Source organism: Trichosurus vulpecula, chromosome 2 (genome assembly GCF_011100635.1).
Source record: "Trichosurus vulpecula isolate mTriVul1 chromosome 2, mTriVul1.pri, whole genome shotgun sequence".
Lineage (NCBI taxonomy): Eukaryota > Metazoa > Chordata > Mammalia > Diprotodontia > Phalangeridae > Trichosurus > Trichosurus vulpecula.
This window is the reverse complement of record NC_050574.1, coordinates 426,544,415-426,572,354: the sequence shown is the minus strand read 5'-3', so window position 1 is coordinate 426,572,354 and position 27,940 is coordinate 426,544,415. Positions and strand designations below refer to the sequence as shown.

Here is a 27,940-nt window from a genome sequence, read left to right as displayed (position 1 = left end):
AATGATAGGGATGGGAGATTAAATTATAAAGTGGTTTTCATCATATTTACCATAATATTTAGTCACATATACATTTGAGGTAGCTAACTAGTCTATACTGTTATAGGAATAATTTATTTATCAGCCAATTGCTTTTCTACAGTGTCAGTAAACATGAACATTGGAACAATTTCTCAAGTTCGGTTTCACTAGCATATCCTTATAACTATTATGGGACATTATAGCTTTATAAAAAATGTGCTAATCAATTTGAAATAACATTTTTTTTTGGTTTGTAAACTTGATTACAATGCAGAGGCTCACTGCAAATCAAAACAGGTATCTATGGATCCTTTCATAAATGGCCGAAATGTCAATTCATAATTCAACAAAAATCTATTAAGCACCTGCTGTGTGGTACTGAAGTTCTCTGCTAAGAAAAAAACAGCCCCGGTTCTCGGGAAGGTTTATTTCTACTGAGGATCAGAACAAGTATACGTATGAGGAAATTCAGAATTATTTCAAGAGCAATTTCAAGGAAAAGAGTACTCACAATTGTGTGAGAGGGTGGAGTCAGGAGTGGCTGGCACAGGAGGTGGTGCCTAAATGGCACTTTAAGGAAGCTTAAGGATTCCAGGATGTAGAGATGAAGAAGGGCTTGTACCTTTCAGATATGTGCCAGGAAATAGGACAGGGAACGATGTGTAGGGGAGTCATGAAATAAACCTGGGAAGGTAAACAGTCTTATTGGAAGGGCCTTAGAAGCAAGCCTGAGAATTTTATGAGTATATGGGAGATTGAATTTTGGGTAACAGTGCATTAAAATGAAAAAAAAAATCTTTCAGGCAAATTGGCAATTATATGTATTATTGAAATTTATGTTTACTGTACAGATTAATGCAGTGATGGTGATCTATGGGGAGATTTCTGGGACAATTGTGTTTGTTGTCCTTGTTAATAAAAATCTCCCTTGGCAGATGGTAGGAAAATTTTAGTCTCCTCCTAATGCTCACATCTCCTCTAGACCTCTGCATGACCACTTCCTACTACTATAAGAAGCTATGGCCACTGAGACAGCAGGTTTGACCCCTGCTACGCACAGTGATGGTAGTTCCACTCTAGTACTCTTCAGGCTATAGGAATTCTGCTATTTTTATGAGGATAGGAAGAGTATTTACTCTTCCTAATTCTGTTCCTGATTTGCAAGTGTCTGTAAATCTTAAAGTGCTAGGTAATTGTGAGGAAGAGGAAGAGAAAAAGGAGCAGCAGAGAGGGGAGTAGTCATACTAGTAGCTTGTTATTTGTTATCATTTATTATCCTCACTTTTCACTATGCCCTCTCCCTGACATGTTCAAGGTCCCTGCTTGAGGAAGAAAAAATTATTCATCTTATTCTTTTTTTTAATTTAATTTATTTAATATATTTAGTTTTCTGCACTGATTTTCACAAGAGTTTGAATTACAAATTTTCTCCCCATTTCTACCCTCCTGCCCACTCCAAGATGGCGTATATTCTGGTTGCCCTGTTCCCCAGTCAGCCCTCCCATCTGTCACCACACTCCCCTCCCATTCCCCTTTCCCTTCTTCCCTTGTAGGGCAAGATAAATTTCTATGCCCCATTGCCTGTGAATCTTATTTCCTAGTTGCATGCAAAAACTTTTTGTTGTTGTTGTTGTTGTTGTTTTCGAACTTCTGTTTTTAAAACTTTGAGTTCCAAATTCTCTCCCCTCTTCCCTCCCCGCCCACTCTCCCTAAGAAGGCAAGCAATTCAACATAGGCCACATGCGTATCATTATGTAAAACCCTTCCACAATACTCATGTTGTGAAAGATTAACTGTTTTGCTCCTTCCTAACCTATCCCCCTTTATTGAATTTTCTCCCTTGACCCTGTCCCTTTTCGAAAGTGTTTGTTTTTGATTACCTCCACCCCCATCTGCCCTCCCTTCTATCACCCCCCCTTTTTTATCTTCTTCCTCCTTCTTTCCTGTGGGGTAAGATACCCAATTGAGTGTGTAAGGTATTCCCTCCTCAGGTCAAATCCGATGAGGGCAAGATTTACTCATTTCCCCTCATCTGCCCCCTCTTCCCTTCCTAGAGAACCACTTTTTCTTGCCACTTTTATGCAAGATAATTTACCCCATTCTATCTCTCCCTTTTTCCCTCTCTCAGTATATTCCTCTCTTATCCCTTAATTTGATTTTATTTTTTTAGATATCATCCCTTCATGTTCAACTGACCCTATGCCCTCTGTCTATATATATGTATATTCCCTTCAACTACCTTAATAATGAGAAAGGTTTCATGAGCTACAAATATCATCTTTCCATGTAGGAATGTAAACAAAACAGTTCAACTTTAGTTCAACTTTTAGTAATCCCTTATGATTTCTCTTTCCTGTTTTCCTTCTGTGTGTGTGTGTATATATATATATATATATATATATACACCTACATATATACAAACATAGACACACATATGTATATATGTATACACACACATATATATGTGTATATATGTGTGTGTGTGTGTATGCATATTCCTTTCAGCTACTATGATATGAAAGTCTCGTGAATCATACACATCATCTTTCCATGTAGGAATGTAACCAAAACAGTTCAACTTCAGTAAGTCCCTTATGATTTCTCTTTCTTGTTTACTTTTTCATGCTTCTCTTGATTCTTGTGTTTGAAAGTCAAATTTTCTATTCAGCTCTGGTCTTTTCACTGAGAAAGCTTGAAAGTCCTCTATTTTATTGAAAATCCATATTTTGCCTTGGAGCATGATACTCAGTTTTGGGGTAGGTGATTCTTGGTTTTAATCCTAACTCCATTGACCTCTGGAATATTGTATTCCAAGCCCTTCAGTCCCTTAATGTGGAAGCTGCCAGATCCTGTGTTATTCTGATTGTGTTTCCACAATACTCAAATTGTTTCTTTCTGGTTGCTTGCAGTATTTTCTCCTTGACCTGGAAGCTCTGGAATTTGGCAACAATGTTCCTAGGAGTTTTCTTTTTGGGATCTATTTGAGGAGGTGATATGTGGATTCTTTTAATTTCTATTTTACCCTCTGGCTCTAGAATATCAGGGCAGTTCTCCTTCATAATTTGTTGAAAGATGATATCTAGGCTCTTTTTTTGATCATGGCTTTCAGGTAGTCCAATAATTTTTAAATTATCTCTCCTGGATATATTTTCTAGGTCAGTGGTTTTTCCAGTGAGATATTTCACACTGTCTTCCACTTTTTCATTCTGTTTCATAATATCTTGATTTCTCATAAAGTCACTAGCTTCCACTTGCTCCAGTCTCATTTTTAAGGTGGTATTTTCTTCAGTGGTCTTTTGGACCTCCTTTTCCATTTGGGTAATTCTGCCTTTCAAGGCATTCTTCTCCTCATTGGCTTTTTGGAGCTCTCTTGCCATTTGAGTTAGTCTATTTTTTAAAGTGTTGTTTTCTTCAATATTTTTTTCAGTATTTTTTTGGGTCTCCTTTCGCAAGTCATTGACTTGTTTTTCGTGGTTTTCTTGCATCATTCTCATTTCTTGTCCCAGTTTTTCCTCCACTTCCCTAACTTGGTTTTCCAAATCCTTTTTGAGCTCTTCCATGGCCTGAGACCAGTTCATGTTTTTCTTGGAGGCTTTTGGTGTAGGCTCTTTGACTTTATTGACTTCTTCTGGCTGTATGTTTTGGTCTTCTTTGTCACCAAAGAAAGTTTCCAAAGTCTGAGACTGAATCTGAGTGCATTTTCACTGCCTGGCCATGTTCCCAGCCAACTTACTTGACCCTTGAGTTTTTTGTCAGGGTATGACTGCTTGTAGAGCAAAGAAAACTTTGTTCCAAGCTTGAGGGGATGCGCTGTTGATTTCAGAGCTATTTCTATACAACCAGCTCTGCCACCCCAGCACTCCTCCTTCCTCAAGAACCACCAACCCGGACCTAACGCAAATCTTCAGCAGGCAATGCACTCCTGCTGTGATCCGCCTCTTAATTCCTCCCACTACGTGGGCCTGGGGCCGGAAGTAACTGCAGCTGTAGTTGTGTAGCTCCACCTCCCCCGCTGCCCCTGGGGCGGTGGCGAACTCTGTCGCCCACAGCTTTTCCCACTAACCTTCTCTTCTCGTCTTTGGTGTTTGTGGGTTGAGAAGTCTGCAAACTGCCACAGCTCACTGATTCAGGGCGCTAGGGCCTGTTCCGCTCCACTCCCTGTCTGGTTGGTCCTGCCACCACCCATGCTGAGCTCCACTCCCCTCTACTCCCTGCACGATAAACTTCATCCAGCGACCATCCAGGCTGTCCTGGGCTGGATCCCTGCTTTCCTCTGCTATTTTGTGGGTTCTGTAGTTCTAAAATTTGTTCAGAGCCATTTTTTTATAGGTTTTTGGAGGGATGTGGTGGGGAGCTCACGCAAGTCCCTGCTTTCCAGCCGCCATCTTGGCTCTGCCCCAGAAATATCCATCTTATTCTTAAAAGTAAAAAAACAGTGCTAATAAGTTTTCCCTCCATCCTCCATTATATTTTTTTAAAAAACACTTTTTTTGGGAGGGATAGCAAGAGTTGTTTACCTTGTATCTTACTACCTGATAACATCTCATGGAGCTCCCTTTGAATATAACCAGATTTCTACTGCATTATATTATAGGTGTTCCCAAAACTATGTAACAATTGACTCAGATTTTGCGGATAGAACCCAAATAAGAGATGAAACCTATAGCTATTTTAAGAAATGTGATCTGGCATCCTTAGCTTATAGAATATCTTAAGTAGACAGCTTGGATCGAAGGTCCTTTATAGCTTCCAGGCCTGGTAAAGTTTTAGACAAAATTTAGAACCTGACGAAATTTACATACTTAAGAATTTATTTCATGAATCTGATCACTCTATTCTCTGAGGTCTAGGGCAAACACCAAGTGTGATGATGCAGAGTTGTTTTTATTAGTGGTAAAATTTCCTAGGGATTTTAAATAGCACATATTTTTGTTTTGCGCCTGTGATTTTAGCAGTATAATGAATCTCCAAAAGGAAACTCTCTCAACCAAATTCACCTTGTGATCATAGAATATTACTTTGGTTTCTACAAGGTTAATTGACTTGATCATAGTCACACCATCATTAATGCTCTGTATCAGAAGAGGGACTTGTCTTCAAGTTTTCTTCCATGCCATGGAACTTAATTATGCTGGTGTTAGGCACAGAAGGCTTATACTAAATGCAGTTAGGTTTTAAGGAAAATGACACCAGAACCTAAATTCAAACTAGGTTGTAATAGAATTCTTTTACATTTAGTAAATTTAAGTTAAATTTATATAGCCTCTTTCTATTCTGTACATGTATTTAAGTATCTTTGCTTTGGCCATTGAAAGCAATTCCAAAACTGCATAACTTTTTAAACCTATCAAAGTCTGAGTAGAAGCCTCTGAGGTCTTTTAGTCCTAGATATGTAATTCTGTGATCTATTTCAAAAAGATAAAACTTTATTACAAACATTTTGTAGAGAAAGGACTATGAAACAAACAAGATATATTGGAATGGAAAGGAAGGTCTAGGAGGCTGACTTCATTATGGTTGGGGTGCTATAAACAAGAAAGACAGATTAGTAATATACATAACTTCCCTCCCATAAAAAAGAAGAAAAAGGTATCTTAGAAGGATGTAGTGAATGCATTATCAAATCAGGAGCAGGTAAGTACCTACTGTTTGCAAGATAAAAGGAAACATGCTCTAGTGGGGATTTATTTTCTCTTCGGTTTTCTATTCTACTATGTGCTAGTCACTATGCTAAGCACTTATTATCTCCTGTGATCTTCACAAAAGCCCTGCATTTTATCATTGAGGAAACTGTGGCAAACAGTTAAGTAGTTTGCCACAGTAACTTTACATCTAGTAAAGGACTAAGGCAGGATTTGAACTCTGGTCTTCCTAATGCCAGGCCCTGCATTTTATCCATCACATGCCTCGGTAGATATGTGGCCAGCCATGGATTCAGAAAGGCCTGGATTCAGGTCCTTTGTCTTGACATGCTTAATCTCTCTACATGAGCGGACAGAGTTTCTACACCAGGAGTTCCTTACATTGATGAAATCACAGGTTCCAACATCTCTACTTCTTCCCCCTCTCTCTTGTGTGTGTGTATGTTTATGTTTATGTATGTATGTCACGAGGTATTGTGACAGGTTCTGGGGAAACAGAAACAAAAATGAAAAATGGTCCATGCTTTCGAGGTGTTTACATTTTACTTCCAAAAAATAGAGAAGTAAATTCAAGATAAGTTAGAAGAGAACATGATATCAGGAAAAGTTTCCTATAGGAGATGATATAACAGCTGATCCCTAAAGAAAGCCAGGGGAGACAGAGACAGAAGTGAAGATATACTTTCTAAGTCTGGGAGATAGCCCATACACCAGCATGAAGGTAGGAGTTGGACTGCTGAATTCAAGGAAAAGCCAGTTGCCCACTACAGCTGAAACTTAAAGTCTGGAAACATAGGCCGGAGCCAGCTTGCAAAGGGCTTCAAAAGCCAGAACTTTGTGTTTTTTTCCTAGAGGCAAGAGGAGGTCATTGATGAGTATTGAGTTGGGTGGTGATGTGGTCAGACTTTTGCTTTAGGAAACTTATTCTGGCATCTGTGTGTAGTTGGATTAGAGAAGGTAGCCATTAGAAGCCAGGTTTCTATTTAGAAGGTAAAGGAAATATATCAGGTAAGAAGTGATAAGGGTATGAACTAAAGCAGAGGTCATGTGAATTGAGAGAAAGGAATGAGCTTGAGAGATATTAAAGTAGAATCCATAAGACTTGACAGATGATTGGATATGGAGGATGATTCCAATGCTACAAACCGGGATGACTTGAAGGATGCTAGTGGTGCTCCTAAGAGAAATAGGGAGATCTGGAGGTGGGACAAGTTTAGGGAGACACATGAGTTCTATTTTGAACATGCTGAGTTTGGATATCCATTGATTGAATATCTAAAATGAGATGGCAGCTAGGCATCTCCTACATACTGTTGTATGCATCTCCTATTATGCAGATGATGAAATTAAGGGTAGATATATAGGTTTAGGAATTATCTACATACTTGATAATTGGACCCCTGGGATCTGATAAGATCACCAAGAAAGGATATAGAGCAAGAGAAAAACGAAGAGAGACCAGGAGATAACCTTACAAATGGTGGGGACCCACAGTAAGGGGGTGGAACATAAATAATGATTCCAGCAAAGGAGCCTGAAGAGTAGAAAGACCTGGAAAGAGCATTTCACTATTAACAGGATGAAAACTAGAAAGTTTTTTATAATTTGTAATTCCATAGTGTCTCATTTTTCACTTAGCATAAGTCATGAAATCATGTGTAACAAGCCCAAATTAAAGACAAGCAGCATTTAACATGATGTGCATTTTCTGTCTCAGATTATTCCCTCAAAATGGGTGGTATTTTGGATTTATTACTTTTACGTTATTCCCATGCATTGACCATGATTTAGGACCACGAAGGGGGAGAAAACAAAATCTAAGCCAAAAAACGGAGTAATTTATATTTGCCAGCTGTTGGTGAAATGCTACAAAGTAATTGTTAATGTTAAAGGGAAAATGGCTTATCAGAATCACAAAACTTTGAAATACTTTCAGTAGTCTCAAGTCCTTTGAGCTGAATGATCTAATTATCACTTTAAATCTGAATTCCAATGATTCTATCGCTTAGAACTGTAATAGCTAAATAAAAACAAAAATAACAACAGCTGGAAGGTAGGTGCTTTTATTATCCTCATTTTAGAGATGAGAAAACCGAGGTAAACAGAGATTAGGTAATTTCCCCAGGTCACAAAATTAGTGCCTGAGTCTGAATTTGAACTCAGGTCTTCTTGACTCCAGGTCCATCTCTCTATTTGGTCATCTCTTATGTCTTCTGCTTTATTCCATTGCTCTTAATTATTTTTTTTTGTTTTGCAGGGTGGAAGGCAGGGCAATTGGGGTTAAGTGGCTTGCCCAAGGTCACACAGCTAGTAAGTGTGTCAAGTGTCTGAGGCCAGATTTGAGCTCAGGTCCTGCTGACTCCAGGGCCGGTGCTCTAGTCACTGCGCCACCTAGCTGCCCTGCCAGTGCTCTTAATTCTACTAATACTGGGTGGCAAATTTGGAATCCATGGATCCATTGGAATCTGATATATAGGCGCATAAGAATATAATGCAATGGGAAGATGTTTCTCGCCCATCAATAGGCCTATGTGACCTACTCTGATCCTGAGTCACATGGAGCCTGTGGTGGCAGGAGCTTGCTGAAGGGGCAGAGCTGGAAGAGAGAGAGGGAGGCTGAGCAGCTAGTACTGTGAGAGAGGAAGTGATTTTGCCTAAGGGAGCTTATTTATGGGGAGGCCTGACAGAGGTTGGAAGACATGGAGATGGCTGGGGGGAGGGGAGGGTGGGGCGGAGCCCTGCATGGTACCTGGTATTTCTGGTATCTCAATAAATACCTTGGTTTCATCTTTGAGGAAGACAGTGTGTCATATATTGTGATTCATACCTGGAAATATGCCAGCATATTCCTAGCAGCTGCTGTGGGTATCAATCGCATTGGCAATATAAAGATATATTTGGTAACTGATTAATCTGAAAGAAATAGCCGATTTGTTTCAAGTCTGCGAGTCGACACCAAAGCAGTCTTATAGGGTAGTGGCTAAATACTGAATGATGTGAAGATGCATGACTTATAACATAACCCGGACTTCTGTTGCTTCTCTGGTGAGGAAATGTAAAGAGGGACAGTAGTAGTGGCCTGTTGCTCCTATCAGTTCTACTTCATAGTTTTTTTTATAATGAAAATTTTCTTAGTCCACTTTTGGACAACAAGGTGGTGTTAGAAGCTGCTAACAGGGAGCGCACACACATGCACACACACACACCCGCTAAAGGAAGATACTAAAGGCACATGTTTCATCTGGGAGGATGGAAATGCCACAAGGAAATGGTCAAGGAAAATCATGACCTTTCAGGAGAAAAAGCTGGGATTTAAGTCCTGCTACCAATGGACGCTAGGAGCAATGGATCTGCCCCCAAATGAAAAAGATACATGAGGTGTGAGCAGTGTGGGAGAGAAGGTGGGAATGGTTTTTGAGCCATACATACACACAGCCATGCTACCATAGCGTCCTTTGAAAATGGACAAGAGATAACCAAAAATCTATCGAATTACTTCATTCAACTCTATGGCAGTAAAGAAGCAGCAAAAGTAAACAAATACCTTCATCTTTTCAATTTTTGACTTAACTAATAAAGTGGTTCAATAAATGGCAAAATTGAAGAGGTTTAACTTACAGAGCCTAGATTGGACTTCTGCACGTGTGGTTTCTGTTCAGCTTTGATTTAAAATCTTCCTGGTAGGCGTTGAATGGTATTTCTTGAGCTACATGTAATTGATGGTTTCTTTTCTTCAATCTCAGTTGCTCTTAAGCCTATTCCTTTATAATAATAGAGGCCTAACTTTCGAGATTATAAAAAAACATATATCAGCTCTCAGTGACTTCCTGAAAGTAGAAAAAATGTGTGTGTATTTAATGTTACATAAATGTTAGCTTTCATAAAAACTAGATGAGATAAGTAAATGGCTGAATTAAATCAGTACTGGCAAGTATGCGCAGCTGAGTGCCTGGAAAACATATGGAGTACTAATCTACATTACTATGAGTTTAGATTACTATCAGTTTTAGGTACTATAGGCAGGAGTATAAGACTTGGCAGCTAGTATTAAAAAGGAGAAACCTTGGGGTACAGTATTTCAAGTGGCAAGATATAAAAAGCTTACAACCAAGAAGAACTTAGCCTGAAATGTCTATGGGGGAAAAAACCTTTAATGGAATAGAGGACTTTCAAGCCTTCACAATGAAAAGACTGAATAGCAACTTTGAAATATAAAAGGGTCAAGAGAAATATTAAAAGGTAAATAAAGTTAAGCATTTGGAAGGGACTGTGAAGTGATTATAGGGGGAAGAGAAATAAGTATTGTCTTAAAACTTTAACTTCTTCAAGGGTCATAGAGGAAAGTAAGACAAACACAGGGCCTGTTTTGTTCTGTTGGTTTTTACAAAGAGAAAGAAAAGGGAAGGGGAAAGGAATATACTAGAGAGTAAAGAAGAAAGAGTGGACTGGAACTTAGTATTTTGCAGAAGTGGAGGACACAATACAAGAAGGGGTAAGAGGAATAGATATAACCTCATTTTTATCTAAACCAGTCAAAGGAGGGTAGAACATATGTGTAAGTAAACATATGTATACACACACACACACAGTTAGATGTTGGTCTTTTCATTACTAACTGGGAAAGAATAGAGTACACAAGGTACCTGGCATCTTTACAAAAATTGTCCATTTGCCACAGCATAAAAACTTCATAAATAAAGAAAAAGTAAATATATTCTGTTTGACTCAGTTTCCTCATCAGAAAAAGCAAATATATTTATAGCATATTAATAATTAAAACAGTCACAGTTATAGCAACAGATTTTAAAAATTTTTGACAAATTATATTACCAATTTCTATTAAAAACACTAAAAAGAATGGACTTTTCCTTAGCATAGTAAATAATATTTATCTAAAACCAAGAGCCATAATGGAGAAATGCCAGAAACGCTGGCTTTTCCAGTAAGATCTGGCCTAAATTTTAGCAAGGATGCTCATGGTCATCACTTAGTAATCACTGTCAATCAGTAATTAAACATTAAATTTAATTACTGTGCCAGACACTGTCTTAAACGTTAAGAATAACCCCCTCCCAAAAAATGACTGTCCCTATCCTCAAGGAACTTACAGTCTAATGGGGAAAAGCAACATGTAAAAGAAAGCTGAAAAGTTACATTGGAGGCAAGATGGCATAGTGGCCATCCAGAGAAGGGCATTTGGGTGGAAAATGAGATAGCTCAAACAAGTGCCCCCCTTAAAAGGAGATTCTGGGAGAAGCTTGTTGTCTCTACCCACTGCAGTTGGAGGAAAGGGCAAAAGATAGTTGATGAGATGTGAGTTCGGGACAGAAGTGATCTTGCAGCATGATGATGGTTCCCGGGGCATGATGGCAAAATCCAGAAGAGAAGTTCTAGAAATGCTCTCTATAGCAAAAAGACAAGAAAAAGTAATTTAGGGAAAAAGCATAGACAAACTGACAACTTTTATAGTTGATATGATTATCTACTTAGAGAAACCTAGAGATTTAAGTATAAATTAATTGAAACAGTAACTTCAGCAAAGTAAGATATAAAATAAACTCACGTAGAATGTAGAAAATGTCTGGGAATCCACTTACTGAGACACGTAAGAACTGTATGAATACATCTTTAAAATATTCTTTACAGAAATATAAGGCTAGATAATTTGAGATATATTAACTGCTTGTGGTTGACCATACCAACAGAATAAAAATGACACTACTACCTAAATTAATCATTCTGTGACATGCTTATGAAACTTTATGAAGGTAGAAAAATCATAGCAGAATTTATCAGAAGCAACAAAAGAACAAAAATCTTATAAAATGTAATTTTTTAAAAAACAGGAAAGAGGGGGTGGGGTCCTACCATATCTCAAACTATAAAGTACTGACAAAGATAGAAAAGCTGATTAGGACAATAGGAGTAGCAAACAAGCATGGTGGCATAATGTTTGTTAAACTATAATACTTCAACTAGGATCCTTAGAGGGAAAACCCATTAACTCTGAAATGGAACCATGTATCAAGTCACCTTTTGGGGACTGGATTATTGCTTGCAAGGAAACCTGCCTACTTCCATCAACTTTCAGAGTTATAAGTTGGTGATCTGCTTCAGCCTTTTGGCCACTACAAAAGATGCCGAGGTTCCTGGCCAGAGTAACATCAGGCCACAGCCAGGTCAAAGAGATGAATATTCTTAAACTTAGCACAAAGAAATTTTCAGTAGTCTTTAAGGTACTTGGGATTGAATCTTCAAACCATAAACACATTATTTTTGGCATTCCTTTCCTTTGAAAACTACTCAAAGCCCTCATTCAGTTGCTTATTGTTAAATGTCTAGCAGACTTGTTGACAGTCAGCAAGTGTTTTTAAAGTGCCAGAGACTGTGCCAGGCCCCAAGGATGCCAAGCTAAAACAAACAGTCCCTTGTCCCCAAAGCCTGCATCTTATCAGAAGACAATATACTTGAAAGTTAAAAAAAAATAAAAGTTATGGAGGAGGGGACTAGAAGCTAAGATGAAGAGATAAGAGTTAAGAAAGGATACAGTGTAGAAAACTACTTCGCTAAGCTTTGAAGGAAACTAAGCTTTCTAGGAGGGGAAAGGAAGGCACACATGCCTCCCTGCCTTCAGGCATTGGAAGCAGGCAGCCTATGAAAAGTATGGAGATGGGAGATGAAAGATAATGTACAAGCAGAGTTATGAAGGAGAATAATGTGTGATATCCTGGACCAAGATTTGGAAGGGTTTTAAAATGCCAAAGAGTTTGTATGTTATCTTGCATTGGTAATTAAGGTGGGACCTTTTTACTGTTTCAGGTTTTGGAGCACTGAAGTAATCAATTGCCTTTGTTTCTTTGATTGAATCTGGGAGTCTTTGATGACTTGCTTAAGAAACAAGAAAGCCTAGTTCACATAGGTTTGAGTGCTTGGTTGTGATGCCCTTTGACCCTGAACACGGTATATAAACTCAGAGGTTGGTGTTTTGCCTTTGGGGGCTCTCTCTCACTGGAAGAGTGTCTTATGGTGTGACTAGAGGAGACTCTGGGCAGCCACCATTAAGAGCCTACCCCAGCTTGAAAACCCAGATGTTGGTGTTTCCCTGGTAATTATGTACTGAGATGTTGGACAGAAATCTAGAAGCCTATCTACAGGTTTGTGTTATTTGACCTGTTGATATTTTCTGTTTGTATTTGCTCTGAAGTTCAGGGTGCTGGCTTTTTCCCCTGAACTAAGTGAATGGTATATGTATGTTTAATTAACCCCTTAAAGTTGCTTTCCTTAGAAAAGCAGATCAAAGAACCTGTGCTGGCAGCCTTCCTGTGTGCTGATGTTGCCCCCACAGCAGCTGCTAGCAACGTTGTTGTTATATATTTTGAATTAATGGGGAGCTGCTGGAACTTTCTGAGCAGAAGAGTGCCACAGTGGCTTAGGAACATCATTTTGACAGCTGTGTGAAGGATGGATTAGAGATGGGAGAGAAATGAGGCAGTGATAGGGGCCTGAACTAGGATGTTTACTCTCCTCATGACTAAAGACAGGCAGAGGCAGAACCAACCAGATTTGCCCACAAGTTACGGGATTTGTTCATGGTCATACCACCAGTCAGAGACTGCATTTGAACACAGTTCTTTCTTACTCTGTATTCCAGACATTGTGCTATCTCTATTATGCTAATATATAATAAGTATTACTATTTGGATGTCAACCTTGTTTTGTAAAAATAAATAAGCTGAAGCCATCCTTTTTCAGTGCTGTTCTGATGACAAACCTAGACTAAGATCCTATTTGAAGAATTAGGCTTTATTTACTTGAGAATAAATTAGATATAAGCAATGCTGAATTGTGACTGGCATATTCCATATGCGTAACAGCATATCTACTTTGTATTACTAGGTTTTTGAAGAACCCTTCATCAGTCTCTTTGCTTTGGAACACTGTGAAGGAAGAGAACTCCATTTAGGAGATGCGATCAACTCAATTCTCAATAAGGATCTCTACTTCTACACACAATCAGTGTGGGTAAAAAGTGGATTGTAAGTATGGTAGCAGCTTATGTCTAGTCATCCCTCTGGCTTGAGCATCAGATAAAATTACTTAGTATTTTAAAAGCTCTACTAGCATGGTCCTGTTCTCAAGACATTCTTCCTATGCTGGAGTTTCTCACAGATAATAGGGCAAAGTAGGTAAAAAGGACTTTTGTCTATGTAGAACCAGTCAGCATTCTCCAAGGTGTAGTTCAGAAGATAGTCATCTCTGCCCCCCCCCCAAAAAAGGAATTACTGTTCATTCACAACCGATAGAATAATCATACCATACTGTCTAAAATATAGGAAATGGAAGATTTCCTTAGTCACCGTACTAGAGAAATATATAATTGGTCTTTGAACCAGAGGACATCAGATAACTACCAGAAATAGGAGATGTTAGTGAGAAACCACTTGATTTTAAAGGAAACCACAAATACTATGACCCTGTTTGAGTATTTAATGTCATTTCTGTAGTGGAAAGGCTTTGCTAGTTGGAAGATTCAGCAAAGACTTCCCACAGAATGTGCCTCAGACCAGCTATTTCTGATTCTACAATCTGCCTAACCATGCTCCACAAGAGTAATTCCCCAAAATGTGGAGGTACTAAGGATTTGTGAGTAGGGGTGACAGGCGATCAAGCCTGTATTTTAGGAATGTTCATTTGACAGCTGGGTGGAGGATGGATTGGATACTAGACAATTAGGACAGTTAAGAGACTACCACAATACAAGAGGCAGTTCAGGGCCTGTGAAAGAAAAGAGGGATGCAAGAGATGTTATGTAGATTAAAAGAGAGAGAAGAGTTTAGCCAAACCTTTGAGATTGTGAACCTGAATGTCTAGGAGGATGGTAATACTTTTTGTTCATATTTTTTAATTGGAAGAATGAATTCCTCAGGGAGATGATAATTGACCAGATGGGTACTGACGAGATCACCCAGGGAGTGAGAGTTGAGTGAGAGAAGAGAAAAAGGCTAAAGATAGAGCCTTAGGGAACACCTATGCTTAATAGGTGGGATGTGGCTAATATCCAGAAAGGTTCTAGGGAGTGGTGAGAGGAAGGTGGAAAAATGAGAGGGCAGCTCAAACAGACAAGGCAATGGAATAAAGAAACATACAAGAGTAGAGAGTGGTTGACAGTCAAAAACTGCAGGAAGGTACAGCATAATGAAGACTGAGAACAGACCATTGGATCTAGTAGGTAAGAGACCACTGCTTATACTGGAGAGAATAGTTGAAATTGAAGTTGGAAGTTAGATTGCAAGAGGTTGAGAAGTAAGCAGGAGGTAAAGAAATGGAGGCGATGAGTATAGATGAGAGGATCTCAACCTTTTTTTGTGTGCGTGAAGCAACATTTTAGTTTTGGTGACATATAAAAACTAGGTAATGCTAGACATATACAGAGTAGTTGAAAGAGATAATATGAATGGGCAGGTAAGTCACAGACATCTGAGCTAGGGGTGAGGGATGAAGTTGGGACTAGGAAAGGCCTTCTGCAGAAGGTAGGACTTGAGCTTGGTCTCTTGATTCTGGGCATTTTCAGCAGCTATTTCCCATGCCTGAAAGGTCTCCCTCATCTCTGCCTACTAGCTGACTTCAAGTCCAGCTAAGATCCCACATTGTACAGGAAAATCTTTCCCAATCCTTTTTAACTCTAGTGTCTTCCCTGTGTCAGTTATTTCCAGTTCATCTGCATATAGATTGTGCTTATTTGTTTGTTGTTCATTCCCTCAATGTCTTCTTGTCTACCCCATTAGACTAGGGTCCTTGAGAGAAGGGACTGTCTTTTACCATTTTTTGTATCTTCAGCTCTTAGCACAGTGCCTGATATACAACAGGCACTTAATAAATAATTGTTTACTTAATGAAGGAACCCAGGAAAGCCATTGCAATCAATATATGCGATATGTAGGAGGGGAGTGAGCTGTGGAGGATGATACTGAGGTTGCAAGGCTCAGTGGCTGGGCACAAAGGCAGTACTCTTGGAAGTAAACACAGACATTCAGAAAACAGAAAGGTCTGAGGAAAAGATAATGAGCCGTGTTCAGGACATTGTGAGTTAGAGATGCCTACGGGACATCCAGTTTGAAATGTCCTGTTGTTGCATGAAAGACTACCTTAGGAGAGAGTTGGGGTCTGGATATATAGATCTGGTAATCATCTGCATAAAGATTATGATTGGACCAATGGATCTGATGAGATCAACTGAGATAATATAGGACATAAAAGAGGCTGTGGGGTACACTTAAAGTAAATGTTGGTGACATGGATGGAGATCCAGCAGACACTGAACAGGGACCACACAAATAGGAGGGGATCCAGTGTAGTGGCACAGAAACCCAAAGAGGCAAGAAAATATGGAAGAAGGTGATCAATAGTTAGAAATGCTGCAGTGAGGTCAAATATGCAGAATGAAAAAAGGCCATTAAGAGATCATTTATACCAGGTACTTTCAGTTGAATGGTTTTGGTGGGAAGCCAGAGTGGAAAGAATTTAGAAGCAAGTGAGAAGAAAGGAAGTAAAAATACTAAGCATAAGCAGTTTTCTCTAGTTGTTTAGCCATAAAATGAAGGATAGAGGATGTAGAGGATGGTAGCATGAATGGTAAGGTCAGGTAAAGATTTTTTTTTTGGAGTAGTGGAAAAGATAATGGTTGAGGGGGCAAGCTCCTGGAGAAGACAAGAGAGAATGAGATCATGAGCAGAAAAATTGGCCTTGGTAAGGAAAAGGGGCACCTCTTTTTCTAGAGGCAGAAGTAAAGAGGGAAAGAATAAGGAGTTTGAGGATATGAAGTGAGAAAGGAGGAGCTCATAATGGCTCTTTATTTTTTCAACGACAAAAGGCAGTGGTTCATGAGGATTTGAGAAGCAAAGGAAAGATTTTAAATAGCTGCTGTGGAGTGGGTAAGGTGATCAATCATATAGAACCAGTAAAGGGATTGAGCAGTGAGTACCTAATTGAGATTAGATGATGTAAATTTGTAGTGAACCTAGTCAACATGACAGTGTGGCTTTCTCCATTGCAGTTGAGCTATATCCAACTAGAAAAGGTACATTGTAGGGGTAACCTGAAGTCGGGGCAAAGTACGACTGGTAATATAACACAAGAATGAAGCGCTATGGTGTGTGTTTGAACTAATGTTTTCCCAGTAGCTTTTCTAAGACCTTCCCTCTTCTCCACTATTAAAAGTAGGTTAGATCCTTGTATCATCAGGGTCAAGGAAAACTACATGTGGCAATCATACACTACCTAGCAGATCACATGACTAAGTATACTGAGAATACAATTTCAAGTATGCTAATATTTGAAATCTTGACTGATGGGAGTAGTCATAAGGCATATCCAGGTCAAAGCATCTTCAAAGAAACATTCTTAATTGTAAAAAGTGGAGTTTCTTACTGATGTGCTATAGTACATCTTAGCACAGCTTAGGACTAACCTCAGAGTACACACAGATATACTTGAATAAATGTTTTTATTTACCATTTAATTGGCTTGCTGTTTAGCCATTTCAGTCATATCTAACTCTTTGTGACCCCGTATGAGGGTTTTCTTGGCAAAGACACTGGAGTAGCTTGCCATTTCCTTCTCCAGCTCATTTTACAAATGAGGAAAATGAGGCAGACAGGGTGAAGTAACTTGCCCAGGCTCACACAATTGGTAAGGGTCTGAAACCAGATTTGAACTTGAGAAGATGAGTCTTCCTGATTCCAAGCCCAGTGCTTTCTCCACTATGCCACCTAGCTGCCCACTCAATTAGCAGATTTGGAGATTACCTTCTAATAATCTGGAGAAAGTTTTCATATAATTGAAGGAAAATGATATATAGCTTTTATACAAGAGTACATCTTTTGCTTTTATGCATATAATCCTAGAAAACTGGAGTGAAGAATCAAACATAGTATGAAAAATACTACCATATTTTGGTAGTTTCCACTAAACTTATATATTTATATTTCAGCATATTTGAAATCTTCACTTTCTTCTTTTATTCAGTTGGATTGCTTATGAAGGATCTAATTTCCTGGGAAGACAAATTTTGCTGGAGCCTAGTGAGATTTCAAACTGGTCAGCGTTCAGTGGTTGGAAAACAATTGGTTCTCTCCGCCCCATCAAACAGGTAATGAGAAAAAAGTTTTCCCTCCTAGTACTTCACATAATGATAACTCACAATGTTCTCTAAGGTTTACAAAGTGCTTTCCTCATAATAACCTAATGAGGCAATGTGGAACAATTTAAAGGGCAGAGAATTGAGAGTCAGAGGACATCAATAGGATTACTAGTTTTGACACTTATATTTTCTGTGTGGCCCTTTCTGGGCCTTAGCCTCCTTTGTAAAATCAGGTTGAGCCAGATGACCTCAAAGATCTCTTCCAGCTCTAAACCTAGATCCTAAAGCAATGTCATATAGGGATTATTAACCCCATTTAACAGATGAAAAAACAGACTCAGAGAGATGAAGTGATTTAACCGAATGATGGATAGTAGGTACCTTAGAAGCGATCTGCTTCAGCTCAAACCTGAACAGATCTGAAAAGTGATCATCCAACTCTTGTCTGAAGACCTTTTCTGATGGGGAATCCTACTACTTTCCCAAGCACCTCATTCCACTTGGGGATCACTTTTAACTGTCAGGAAGTTTTTCTTTACAACTTGTACCCCTTTCTTTAGTTGGGCTTATCAGGTCAAGCAGAACAAGTCTAATCTCTTTCCCATGTGATAGCTATCCCCACCCCCATTTTCTCCAAAATTTTCTTTTCTCTAGACGTAGATCCTTAGTGTCCTTAAATGACTATCATGTGGCATGGTCTTCAGGCTCTTCACCCATACAGATTGCTGTCCTCTGGTCTCCGGCTTATTAATGTCCTTCCTAAAATACAGCATCTAAAAGTGTCCTGACCAGGAAGGATACAGTGAGGCTGTAGTTTTCTTAGTTCTGGAGTGTGGGACACTGCTTCTCAATACAGCTTAAAAATCAAATTAGCTTTTTTTTTGGTGCCATGCCATTGATTTTTTACAGGCCACTAAAAATCCTCATATCATCACCTTGTACAGGTAAATCTGGGTTTTAAAACCATTTAATTTTCTGGTCACAGAAGTTTTTGAAGACAGAATGCTCGCACCGATGAAATCACACATCTCTGAAATAACGAGGTTGAAGGAGAGATTAGACAAGGAAGCCTGTTGAGGAGGTTATGACAACAATATACAGATAATGCAGTAGCTGGAATAGATTTGTAGCAGTGAGAATGTCAAACATAACTCTGAGAAACATTTTGAAGAATCAACAGCACTTGATTTTGAATAGACAGTAGGAGAGCAATTTGTCAGTGATTGCTGTGAGGTTACAAACCCAAAATTCAGCTCAAATGCTGTCTTGTACAGGAGGCCTTTCTCAGTCTTCTCATCTACTTGAGTTTTCCCTTTTAAGGTTATCTTTCATCTGCTGTACAGAATCTCGCTGTATATACTTATTTTATTTTCACATATTCTTTTCCCAAGGCAGGGACTGCTTTTGCCTTTCTTTGAATGCCGAGTGCTCATCATAATGTGTGGCTTAATAAGTGCTTGCTGACTGGCTGAAGAGGTCATCTCCTCTGGATGTCTGTTCTCTCCATTCCCATTTTCAGTTTTCCCTTAACCCATTTCGTCATCAATAAAAAAACACCTTCACTTGCCCTGCCACTCCCTCGTGCTATTGGTCTACACCTCCTCCTCTTCAAAACTAATCATTGTAGAATGGAAGGAGTGATGGATTTGGAGGTAGAGAATTTGAATTTACATTCCAGATCTACCACTTGTTACTTGTATGACCTCCCTGGGCTCCAGCGTCTTCATCTTTAAAATGAGAAGATTAAAATGGATGACCTCTAACTAACCTTCCAGTTCTAAATCTTTGATCCTAGAAAGAGGTGCCTATTATTTTCATTTCTTAACCTTTCCAGTTTTTCCCAGATCACCTTCTCAGATGATCAGAGGATTGTTCTTTTTCTGTATTTGCATTCTGCTTATTCTTTTCCTACCATTATCCCCAAGGACTTCAACATTGTTTGATACTGCTATAACCCCCTCAACTTGCATTTTAAATTTCACCAGCTTATGGATGTAGTTGGAACTACATTCAACTCTAAGATCTTGCACTTGGAAATTCCACTTTCTGACTGTAACCTTCTAAATTTTTACCTCTCTAAGCCTGTTCACACACACAGGCTCACAGATCTGGACTGGAAGGGACCTCAGAGGACCTCTCACCTAACCTTGTCATTTTATAGGTGAGGCCCAGGGAAGTTGAGTGTCTTGTCCAAGGTCACAAAGAGGATATGAACCCAAGTCCTCTGACTCCTGGGAATGATTTTTCTACTATACCACTATCTGTCTGTGCTATGTACTGGAGATATAAAACAAAAACCAAAATTTTTTCAAGGAGCTTACATTCTAGTAGGGAGAAACAACATGTACACAGAGAAATCCAATTAAAGATGAAGAAAATAGTTACAGTTGAGGGGTTCAGAAAAGGCCTTTGTGGAGGGCATGAGTTGAATCTTCAAGGAAGCTTGGGATGCTAAGAGGGAAGGGATGCATTCTAGATATGAAAGACCATCTGTCCAAAGGCTCAGGGGTAGGAGGATAGCAAGTAGGCCAGTATGGCTGGAATAAAAAGTGTACAAATGTGTAAAGATGAAATTAGACAAAAAATGCAGGCCTAGGACCTTGTTATTTTATCTGAGAGGCAATAAGGAGCCACCAGAATTTGAGTTCTGAGACTACTGCTTTGGGAACTGTGTGAAGGATGGATTAGAGCCAAGAGACTGGAAGGAGTCCAGTTTGGAGGCTATTTCATAGTGGTGGCTGTGTGAGGAAAGAAAAGAGGATGCAAGCAAGAGAAGCAGAGGTAGAATCAACAAGATCTGGCGACTAACTGAGGATGTGGGGAGAAAGGAAGTTTAGGGGAAAATACTATGGATTCTGTTAGAGGCATACTGAATTAGAGACATCTGTGAGAAGATCAAGGTTGGAAATATCCCCCTAATAATATAAAAAAGAAATTCACAAGAAAGAGGAAGGCTGCTTACACAGACTGGAAAGCCATCTCTGTCGCAGTTATCACTCAAATGCATGGGAGATGATAAGGTCCCCCCAAAAAAGTAAAATGAGTAGCGGTCCTAACAGAGCTTTGAAGGAAGGAGGCACTCAAAGTTAAAGAAGGATGATGATCTAGAAAAGGAGATAAAGGAACAGTCTGATAGTAGAACCAAGGGGAAAATGTTCACAGAAGGCACTGTTGAGGTGGAAAGGAAAGATGATCAAGACACTCCATTTACAAGATTGATTTGCTTCCTGGACTTCAACCTGGTTCCTATTCAACTGCCACTAGATCTGAAGTTTCAAGGTTTTACTACCTTACTTGTTTACTTATTTAGCATTGCCCTTTCACCCAGCTTCCATGCTGCCTTGGATATTTTTAAGCTCCAAGTTGAGATATTAGTAAGAGTCAAATTAGTTAGCTTATGACTTTGAGTCATTTCTGGGCCTCAGTTTCCTTGCTGTAAAATAAAAGAAGGCCCTTTTCCAGTCAAAATTCCATTGTACTCTGATAGATGGTTCCCTCTTCTCCCCCCAAACATAGGCAGGTCTCAATGTATAAATGGCATACAGGCAAATGTATCCCTTTCCACCCTGTGGAAACAACTGCTTTAGTCTCCAGTTTGTCTGGGAAATTAGTTAAGTGCCAAAGTTAAATCCCACCCCCACCCCACCCTCAGTTTGAATAAATTCTGTCTCTTTTGTTTTAGCCTTCGGTATACATCAGAATAAAGAACCGAGCCCAAGGTGAATATCTAACAGTCACTGGAAATCTAACTGATTTGAGGTCAATGTCAGTATGTATTTCTCCTTATAATGGAAAAAATACCCAAATGTGGTACTACTGTCGAGGACTCTTTAAATCCAAGGTAAATGACTTTGAAAACTGATACATTATCGCCTTAATCCTGTTCCTTTTTTAAGCCGATATTTTATATGTAAACAGCTAAGTGTCACAGTGGATAGAGTGCCAGGCAGAGTCAGGAAGGCTCATCTTCCTAAGTTCAAATCTGGCCTCAGACTTACTAATTGGGTGAAAAGTCACTTAACCCTGTTTGCCTCAGTTTCCTCATCTGTAAAATGAGCTAGAGAAGGAAATGGCAAACCGCTCCAGCATTTTTGCCAAGAAAACCCCCACATGGCGGCCATGGAGAGTTGGAAATGACTGAAACGACTAGACAACAACATGGTAAATGTAATTGCACAACAGAGTAAGATCTAACCCTGAGCAGCACAGTATGGATAACTAAAGGCAAAAACATTCCTAGTCTTGATAAAATTAACTTTTGAAGCATGCTTCTGTTGAATGTAAAAGGAAAGACAATGAGGAGGAAAAATTTTGTTGCCATCCAATTCACTGTCCTTCATTTTTCTTGTATTTGAGATCCAAAGGCATAAATGCAAATGATGCTGCTACATGCCACTGGATCATTAAACAAGTAGCAATTATAAAAATGTTGCAGAATTCTAAATGTCTTCAAATCTTATGACAGGCATTTCTTTCTTAAAAGATGGGGAGCATGACATTTGGGCAGGCAAGAGAGCCTCTTCCTATTTATCCTCCTATCTTCAATGGCATATGAAAAAAATGGTCTATTTCAAAGAAAAATTCCAGGTAGCAAAAGCTATGTTCAGTGAGACTATCCTCCCCCACCCTAGCACATCTAATTGAAAACTTAGATTGAAAATTAATTGAAAAGTGAATTTTTTTATCTAGTTCACATTATAAAGGACCTTAAGTTCATAATATATATCTTTGGGTATTTGTTATTTTTTTTTCTTTTCTCTGAGTTTTTGCTCAGCATGTTTATAAACTGAAAACAGTTTTTGTTTTGATCAGGTTACCCTCATATAACCTCTCTATTAAATGAAATAAAGTAAAAGAGCCGTTTCTGAATGGAACTCACCCTTTTTGTTCCAATTGCCATCACAGTTTTATCTATTTGCAATATTTTAGGCAAATGATACATGTCTTGATGTTATTGGTGGAAAAGATGTACCTGGAGCTAAAGTAGCTGTATGGAATGAACATGGGAAGCTTAGGCAAAAGTGGAAGATGAACAAAAACGGAACCATCAGTTCTTACCTTAATGACCAGCTTGTCCTTGACATTAAAGGTATGAATTTACAGGGTCTCAAATTCCATCTTATAATTGCACATTTACTTAGAGTCTTTTTATCCAAACATTAATCTAGGTCAAAGCAACCCCAATATATATTTCTGAGAATGTTACTTTCACATTTATACATTTTTTTTTTAAAAAAAAAAGCCTACATGGGCACCAATTCAAAATAAATTAACTGGATTGCATGGATGATGGAAGAAAAGTACCTTAGTGGAGAGGAAAAAATTAAGAGGACTTGTAATCACTTAGATGGGTAAATGGATTTTCTCCTTATCTACAGCATATTTTTTATTTCTTTCACAATTACTATACCCCGTAAGCTATATTTTACTCTTGTTTGGAAAAAAAGAAACATTCCTGTACTTTCTCAAACCATCTTCTCTGTTCCTGCCTCTTGACTACAGATAGTTTCTTTTGTATAGTTATAAAGTGTGGAAAGTGCTGAGCTTCACTTTTCTCATCTTTAAAAGGAGGAGATTGGATTAGATGACTTCTAAGGCTCATGTCCATAAGCTCATATAAGTCTCACAACAACCTGGTGATGTAAGGACCATTATTAAATAATTCTCATTTTACTTCTGAGGGAACTGAGGCTGAGAGTTTTTAGTAGCCTGACCAGGGTCATATAACTAGTTAAATGAGAAGGGTTTTGAATCTAGGTCTTCCCAAATTTTGTCACAATGCTTATTTCCTTGATCATACCTGCCAATTTAATTAAAAACCTGGGTTGAGTTGTACCTCTAACAGCACTGGCTATATGGCCCTGATTTCTCAATGCCTTAAGCCAGGGCTGTCCAACCTTAGGTTTTTATAGAAACAATAAATATATTTTGATTTGCCATTTTAGTGAGAGCTCTGCGGTAGCTCAGCTTGATTTACTAAAGCATTTATGTAAATTTCTATGCTTGTAGGCAGCCCATGGCTGCATTTTGGACAGCCCTGCCTTAAGCTATTCTCTAAGACAAGGATTTTCCAAACCAGAAGTTCCACTACTCCTGATGAAATCACAAGTCCACATCCCTTTCCCCTTAATGACCACCCCTACTTTCCCTTTCTCCATCCCAAATAGACTTTGTTAGAGTACCTGACATTGAAACATAATACTCTCATGGAAACATACTGATGGTTTTATGCTAATCATTACATCAAGACCCAGTCCTCCTGCTCTTTCTTTAAACTTGATTGAAATATATTCTAGATTAATGTGCAGTAGACGTGTGGCTCCATGAACTCTTGACCTGTTTCAGAGCACTTTGTAAATTAGTTACATCCCGAGTTTAACTACCTTGTTTTTCCCTATTTTAGGAGGAAGTTATTGTGATAAGACCCATATAATAATAAACCAGCCTATAGAGGGGGAACCTACACAGCAATGGGACATTGAAATATTGTGAATAAAATCACCATCATCATCAAGAGGAGTTAAGGAAGGTGGAACTGTCCCTCATTGTCTTAAGCATGTGAAAAAGGAAGCTACTGAAGTCACAGGCCACTTGAACATAAGCAGATAATGAACTTGTTTTCATGTTTCTTTAATCTGTTTTATGGATTATGGATTTTATGGATTCCTAAACCATTGCGTTTTAACCATGGACAGGCTGGGTGAAGTTAAAACATTTTTGCCACTTCCTACATAAACTTATAGAAGCTTTCTATCACTAAGATGACAGATTACTTGGATTCTTGTGATATGCCCTCTTCTTTTTGAGCTCATCTTTCCTTTTTGTGATATTTCTTGATGGGGATGCTGGTTGGGGGCACAGTGTATACTGTGCATCACTCTAGACTGTTTTTTCCCTAGAAAGCTATCCAACACAAATAAGCAAAAAGTCCTTCAGCCTTTGGCTAGCCAGGCTCAAATTTGTGTTGTTGCCAAAGGTTAGTGTTCTCAAAGAGTTGTCATTCCACTTATGCTATTAATAACTACCACAGGGTAACTACATAGATGACACAGTATATGATTGTGTGTGTGCATGCACACATGCAAGTGTGTGTGTTTGTGTATATTTCTGTATCATGGGGAACTATACAGGTCAAGCTAGCTAATACCTTTGTCAGAATCAGAGCAATAAGGAAGAACTGAGGAGCTTTCAGGTTATCTGAAAAGCGGTTTAATCCATCTTCTAAAGCATTACCTTTTTTGATACCTGAAGCACTATGTTACACAAAGCGACTAGCTGGGAGTGACTAAAAGAGAAACCCTCAACTCTTCCAGGATTAAAAGCACAACTCTGTATGTGATAGTTCCTGTTGCTCAACAGCATGATGCTATTCCTTTTAAAGGATGGGTACCTTCTATTTTTGAAAAAGCACAGATGACAAGAATGAAGGCCTTTGAATAGAAAAGACAATGTAATTTAAGTATTATGAAAAAAAGGCAGTATGGATCTAACTCCTATTTACTGATCCCAGATGCATTAAATTCAGACTCAGGTTTGTTTTGAAGTTACTTTTCTTTCTACTTTACATAATACATACAATATTTGAGAACTCTCTCCCAAAAAGAAAAGCCAAATTATTATTCTGTCTAGTTGAAATGGTACAAAGCTGAAATTAAAGCAAAGTTGTGTTTTAGGCCTGGACCATAACCAGTTTTTTTTTTTTCTAAAATATAGGTTGAGCAGATTTCTTTAAATTACAGCCTCCTTGGGTCCCCTCTACCCCTCATTCTTTTATAAAACATTTTAAGTAGCCAAACAGGCAATCAGCACAATCAGGTAGGAAATAATAATCTTTGATATATTTCAGGTAATTAATTCCACTTTTTCACTGTCCTAGTAAATAATTTATTCTGGGCTGGATTTAAAAATGCATTGAAACACCCCAAATTTCTTGCCAGAAAGCATATGAAAACACCTCTATTTTTATATACTCAGATGAAAACTATTTCATCTATCAGCCTCCTTGCACTTTAGAATGTAAATTAGCAGTAAATAAGTCAAATTCAGACGTAGATTTGCTATTCTGAATTTTTTATAGTAACCTGATCTTTCAATGTAAATATTTAAGCGTTACTATTTGTTTGGTATTTAAAACTTAAAGAGGCAGCAGGTTTTTTTTTCCTTTTGTCATCTTGGCTCCTTTCAAGAAGCATTTGTAAAAAATCCAATGGACCCATTGATGTGAATGCATCTCATTGCTATGCCAGTGTTATTTAATGGAACTTTATGTAACAGTAGAAACTGAAGGCTTTAAAATTTTCAGTGGAAGCTTTCCTTGTGTACACATACAAGAAACCTGTATATTTTTACTGTAAAAACGAGATTCTTTTTAAAAAATTTCTTCTAAATTGTTTTAAGGAATTTCTTTCTAGAGCAACAAGTTTGGATGGTCTTTAAAAAGTTACTATATCCAAAGAACAAGGCCAGGTACCACATTTAAATTGAAAAAGAAATCAGAGTTGTGCTTTTTTTTTTTTTTTTACAACACTGGATTAAATAAAATAAATTTGTCATATACACAGATGTGATTTCTTCACTTTTTAAATGCCCCTTTCTGAAAATAAAAGTGGCCAGATAACTTAATACATATTCATACAAGTACTGTTTTAAAGGGGCTAGATCTGGCCACCTGAATCTTATATTTAGCAAAGCTGGGGCAGCTCCCATTGGCTAATATAGCCTTACTTTAACTAAGATGCCCATTTTATTCCTATTCAGAATACTTTGAAAACTGATCTTGGGAGTAGTTTAAAATGAACCATCCTAAATGGACCTTTTTCCTAAAACAGGATGAAGATTTGGCTGGAAGATAAGGCAGAAAGTAAGACAATTTTCCCTGTGGCCTAAGCAAAGATAGCAAATGATTCTTTATTAAGTAAGTGAAAAAATTGTTTTACCCTTTTATAGGAAGTGCTGACTTGACAAAGGCACTAGATTACTTCCATTAGGCATTCAGTCCAGAGTGCTAACACCAAGTTTTCTTTCTCTTCATCTGTATTAAGTTTCAGTTCCTTAACAGAAATAATTTCAGAACTCCAAAGTTGTTTCAGGGCATCCTTATGAGATAAAGGGAAGCGAAGTCCAAGAGCCTAAAAGGGGGAAAAAAAAACCCACTTAGTTCAACATTTCCCAAACTATATCCCACAAAACCTTGATAGTCTATGAGGAAATTTCAGTGCTACAGTGAGATATCTAGGAGAGTCCTATATCCTATGTCCATTAGAGAAAGATATGACGACTCTGAGTGACAGATACTGATTGTCCCTGCTGGAAACCATGAAAATAGAGACAAAAAATGAGATACACACAAATAAAAATAATAAGTATGACAGATAAAGGGCATTAAATGTTTCTCTCATTACTTACTAAGTATAATACTATGTCTACTATACTGATTGTCAAAATTGCCAATGACTACCATGACCAAATATAACAAATTCTCATTCCTTTATGGTCTCTTTCCTCATTCGTCCTGCTCCTAAGTCCTTACCCTGTAAGCCTCCCAAGAGTTAACCACTCTAAAGCTTCAAAAGTGTTAGTGGTCTAAAGTAGAGAATTTATATATTGAGTCACAGGAGGGGAAGCATTATGGTAAAAGGGAAAGGAAATTGGATTTCCTCATCTTTAAAATCTAAAGTCCTTTTCAACCCTAGATCCTATGATAAAAAATGCTTCTGCAGCAACCTTCTTGCATTATTCATTTGCCCCTTATTTTATCATATCGTCAAACTTTAAATGACAAAGAATCACATTTCAATCAAAAACTCATGGAAGCAACTAATTTGGCCACTAAACACTCAAGATCTTAAAACATATTGATAGAACCAAAAATGGTAAGCACATGGACTCTTTAGGAAACAGTGCTTTGGCCTAGACCAAGAGATTATTTGTTCTATAAGTACACCACAAGGTGCAGGGAGGGACCTTGTATATTGGAGAAAAAGTGAAGGACTGTATTTGCATAGCCGATTAGTGGTGGGTAGTGCTCTCTCTTGTGCCCTGAAGAAGTGAGGTTAGGAGTTAGAGCTTATGAAGAAAGGACTTCTAAATGATGCTCTGTCACTTCTTATCTTTGAGCATCAGCTTCCTTCTCCATAAA

The 27,940-nt window shown here is 38.3% G+C and overlaps 2 protein-coding genes across 4 annotated transcripts in view; one reads left to right on the top strand and one right to left on the bottom strand.

Moving 5' to 3' along the window:
• The window catches only part of CRYBG3 (crystallin beta-gamma domain containing 3), a 146,263-nt gene extending 118,974 nt beyond the window's left edge, over positions 1-27,289 (top strand). Inside the window, exons 18-22 of the mRNA XM_036747824.1 lie at positions 13,560-13,699; positions 17,688-17,811; positions 21,485-21,643; positions 22,732-22,891; positions 24,206-27,289. Of these exons, the coding sequence (XP_036603719.1) occupies positions 13,560-13,699; positions 17,688-17,811; positions 21,485-21,643; positions 22,732-22,891; positions 24,206-24,294 (672 nt within the window). The 3' untranslated portion in view covers positions 24,295-27,289. The remainder of the gene's footprint in view (positions 1-13,559; positions 13,700-17,687; positions 17,812-21,484; positions 21,644-22,731; positions 22,892-24,205) is intronic.
• Positions 10,398-27,940, bottom strand: part of RIOX2 (ribosomal oxygenase 2) — a 50,590-nt gene continuing 33,047 nt past the window's right edge. For all 3 annotated transcript variants that reach the window (XM_036747826.1, XM_036747828.1, XM_036747827.1), the window contains exons 10-11: positions 26,739-26,930; positions 10,398-11,066 (exon numbers count right to left, since the gene is read on the bottom strand). In XM_036747826.1, coding sequence (XP_036603721.1) covers positions 26,772-26,930 — 159 coding nt within the window. In that variant the 3' untranslated portion in view covers positions 10,398-11,066; positions 26,739-26,771. The remainder of the gene's footprint in view (positions 11,067-26,738; positions 26,931-27,940) is intronic.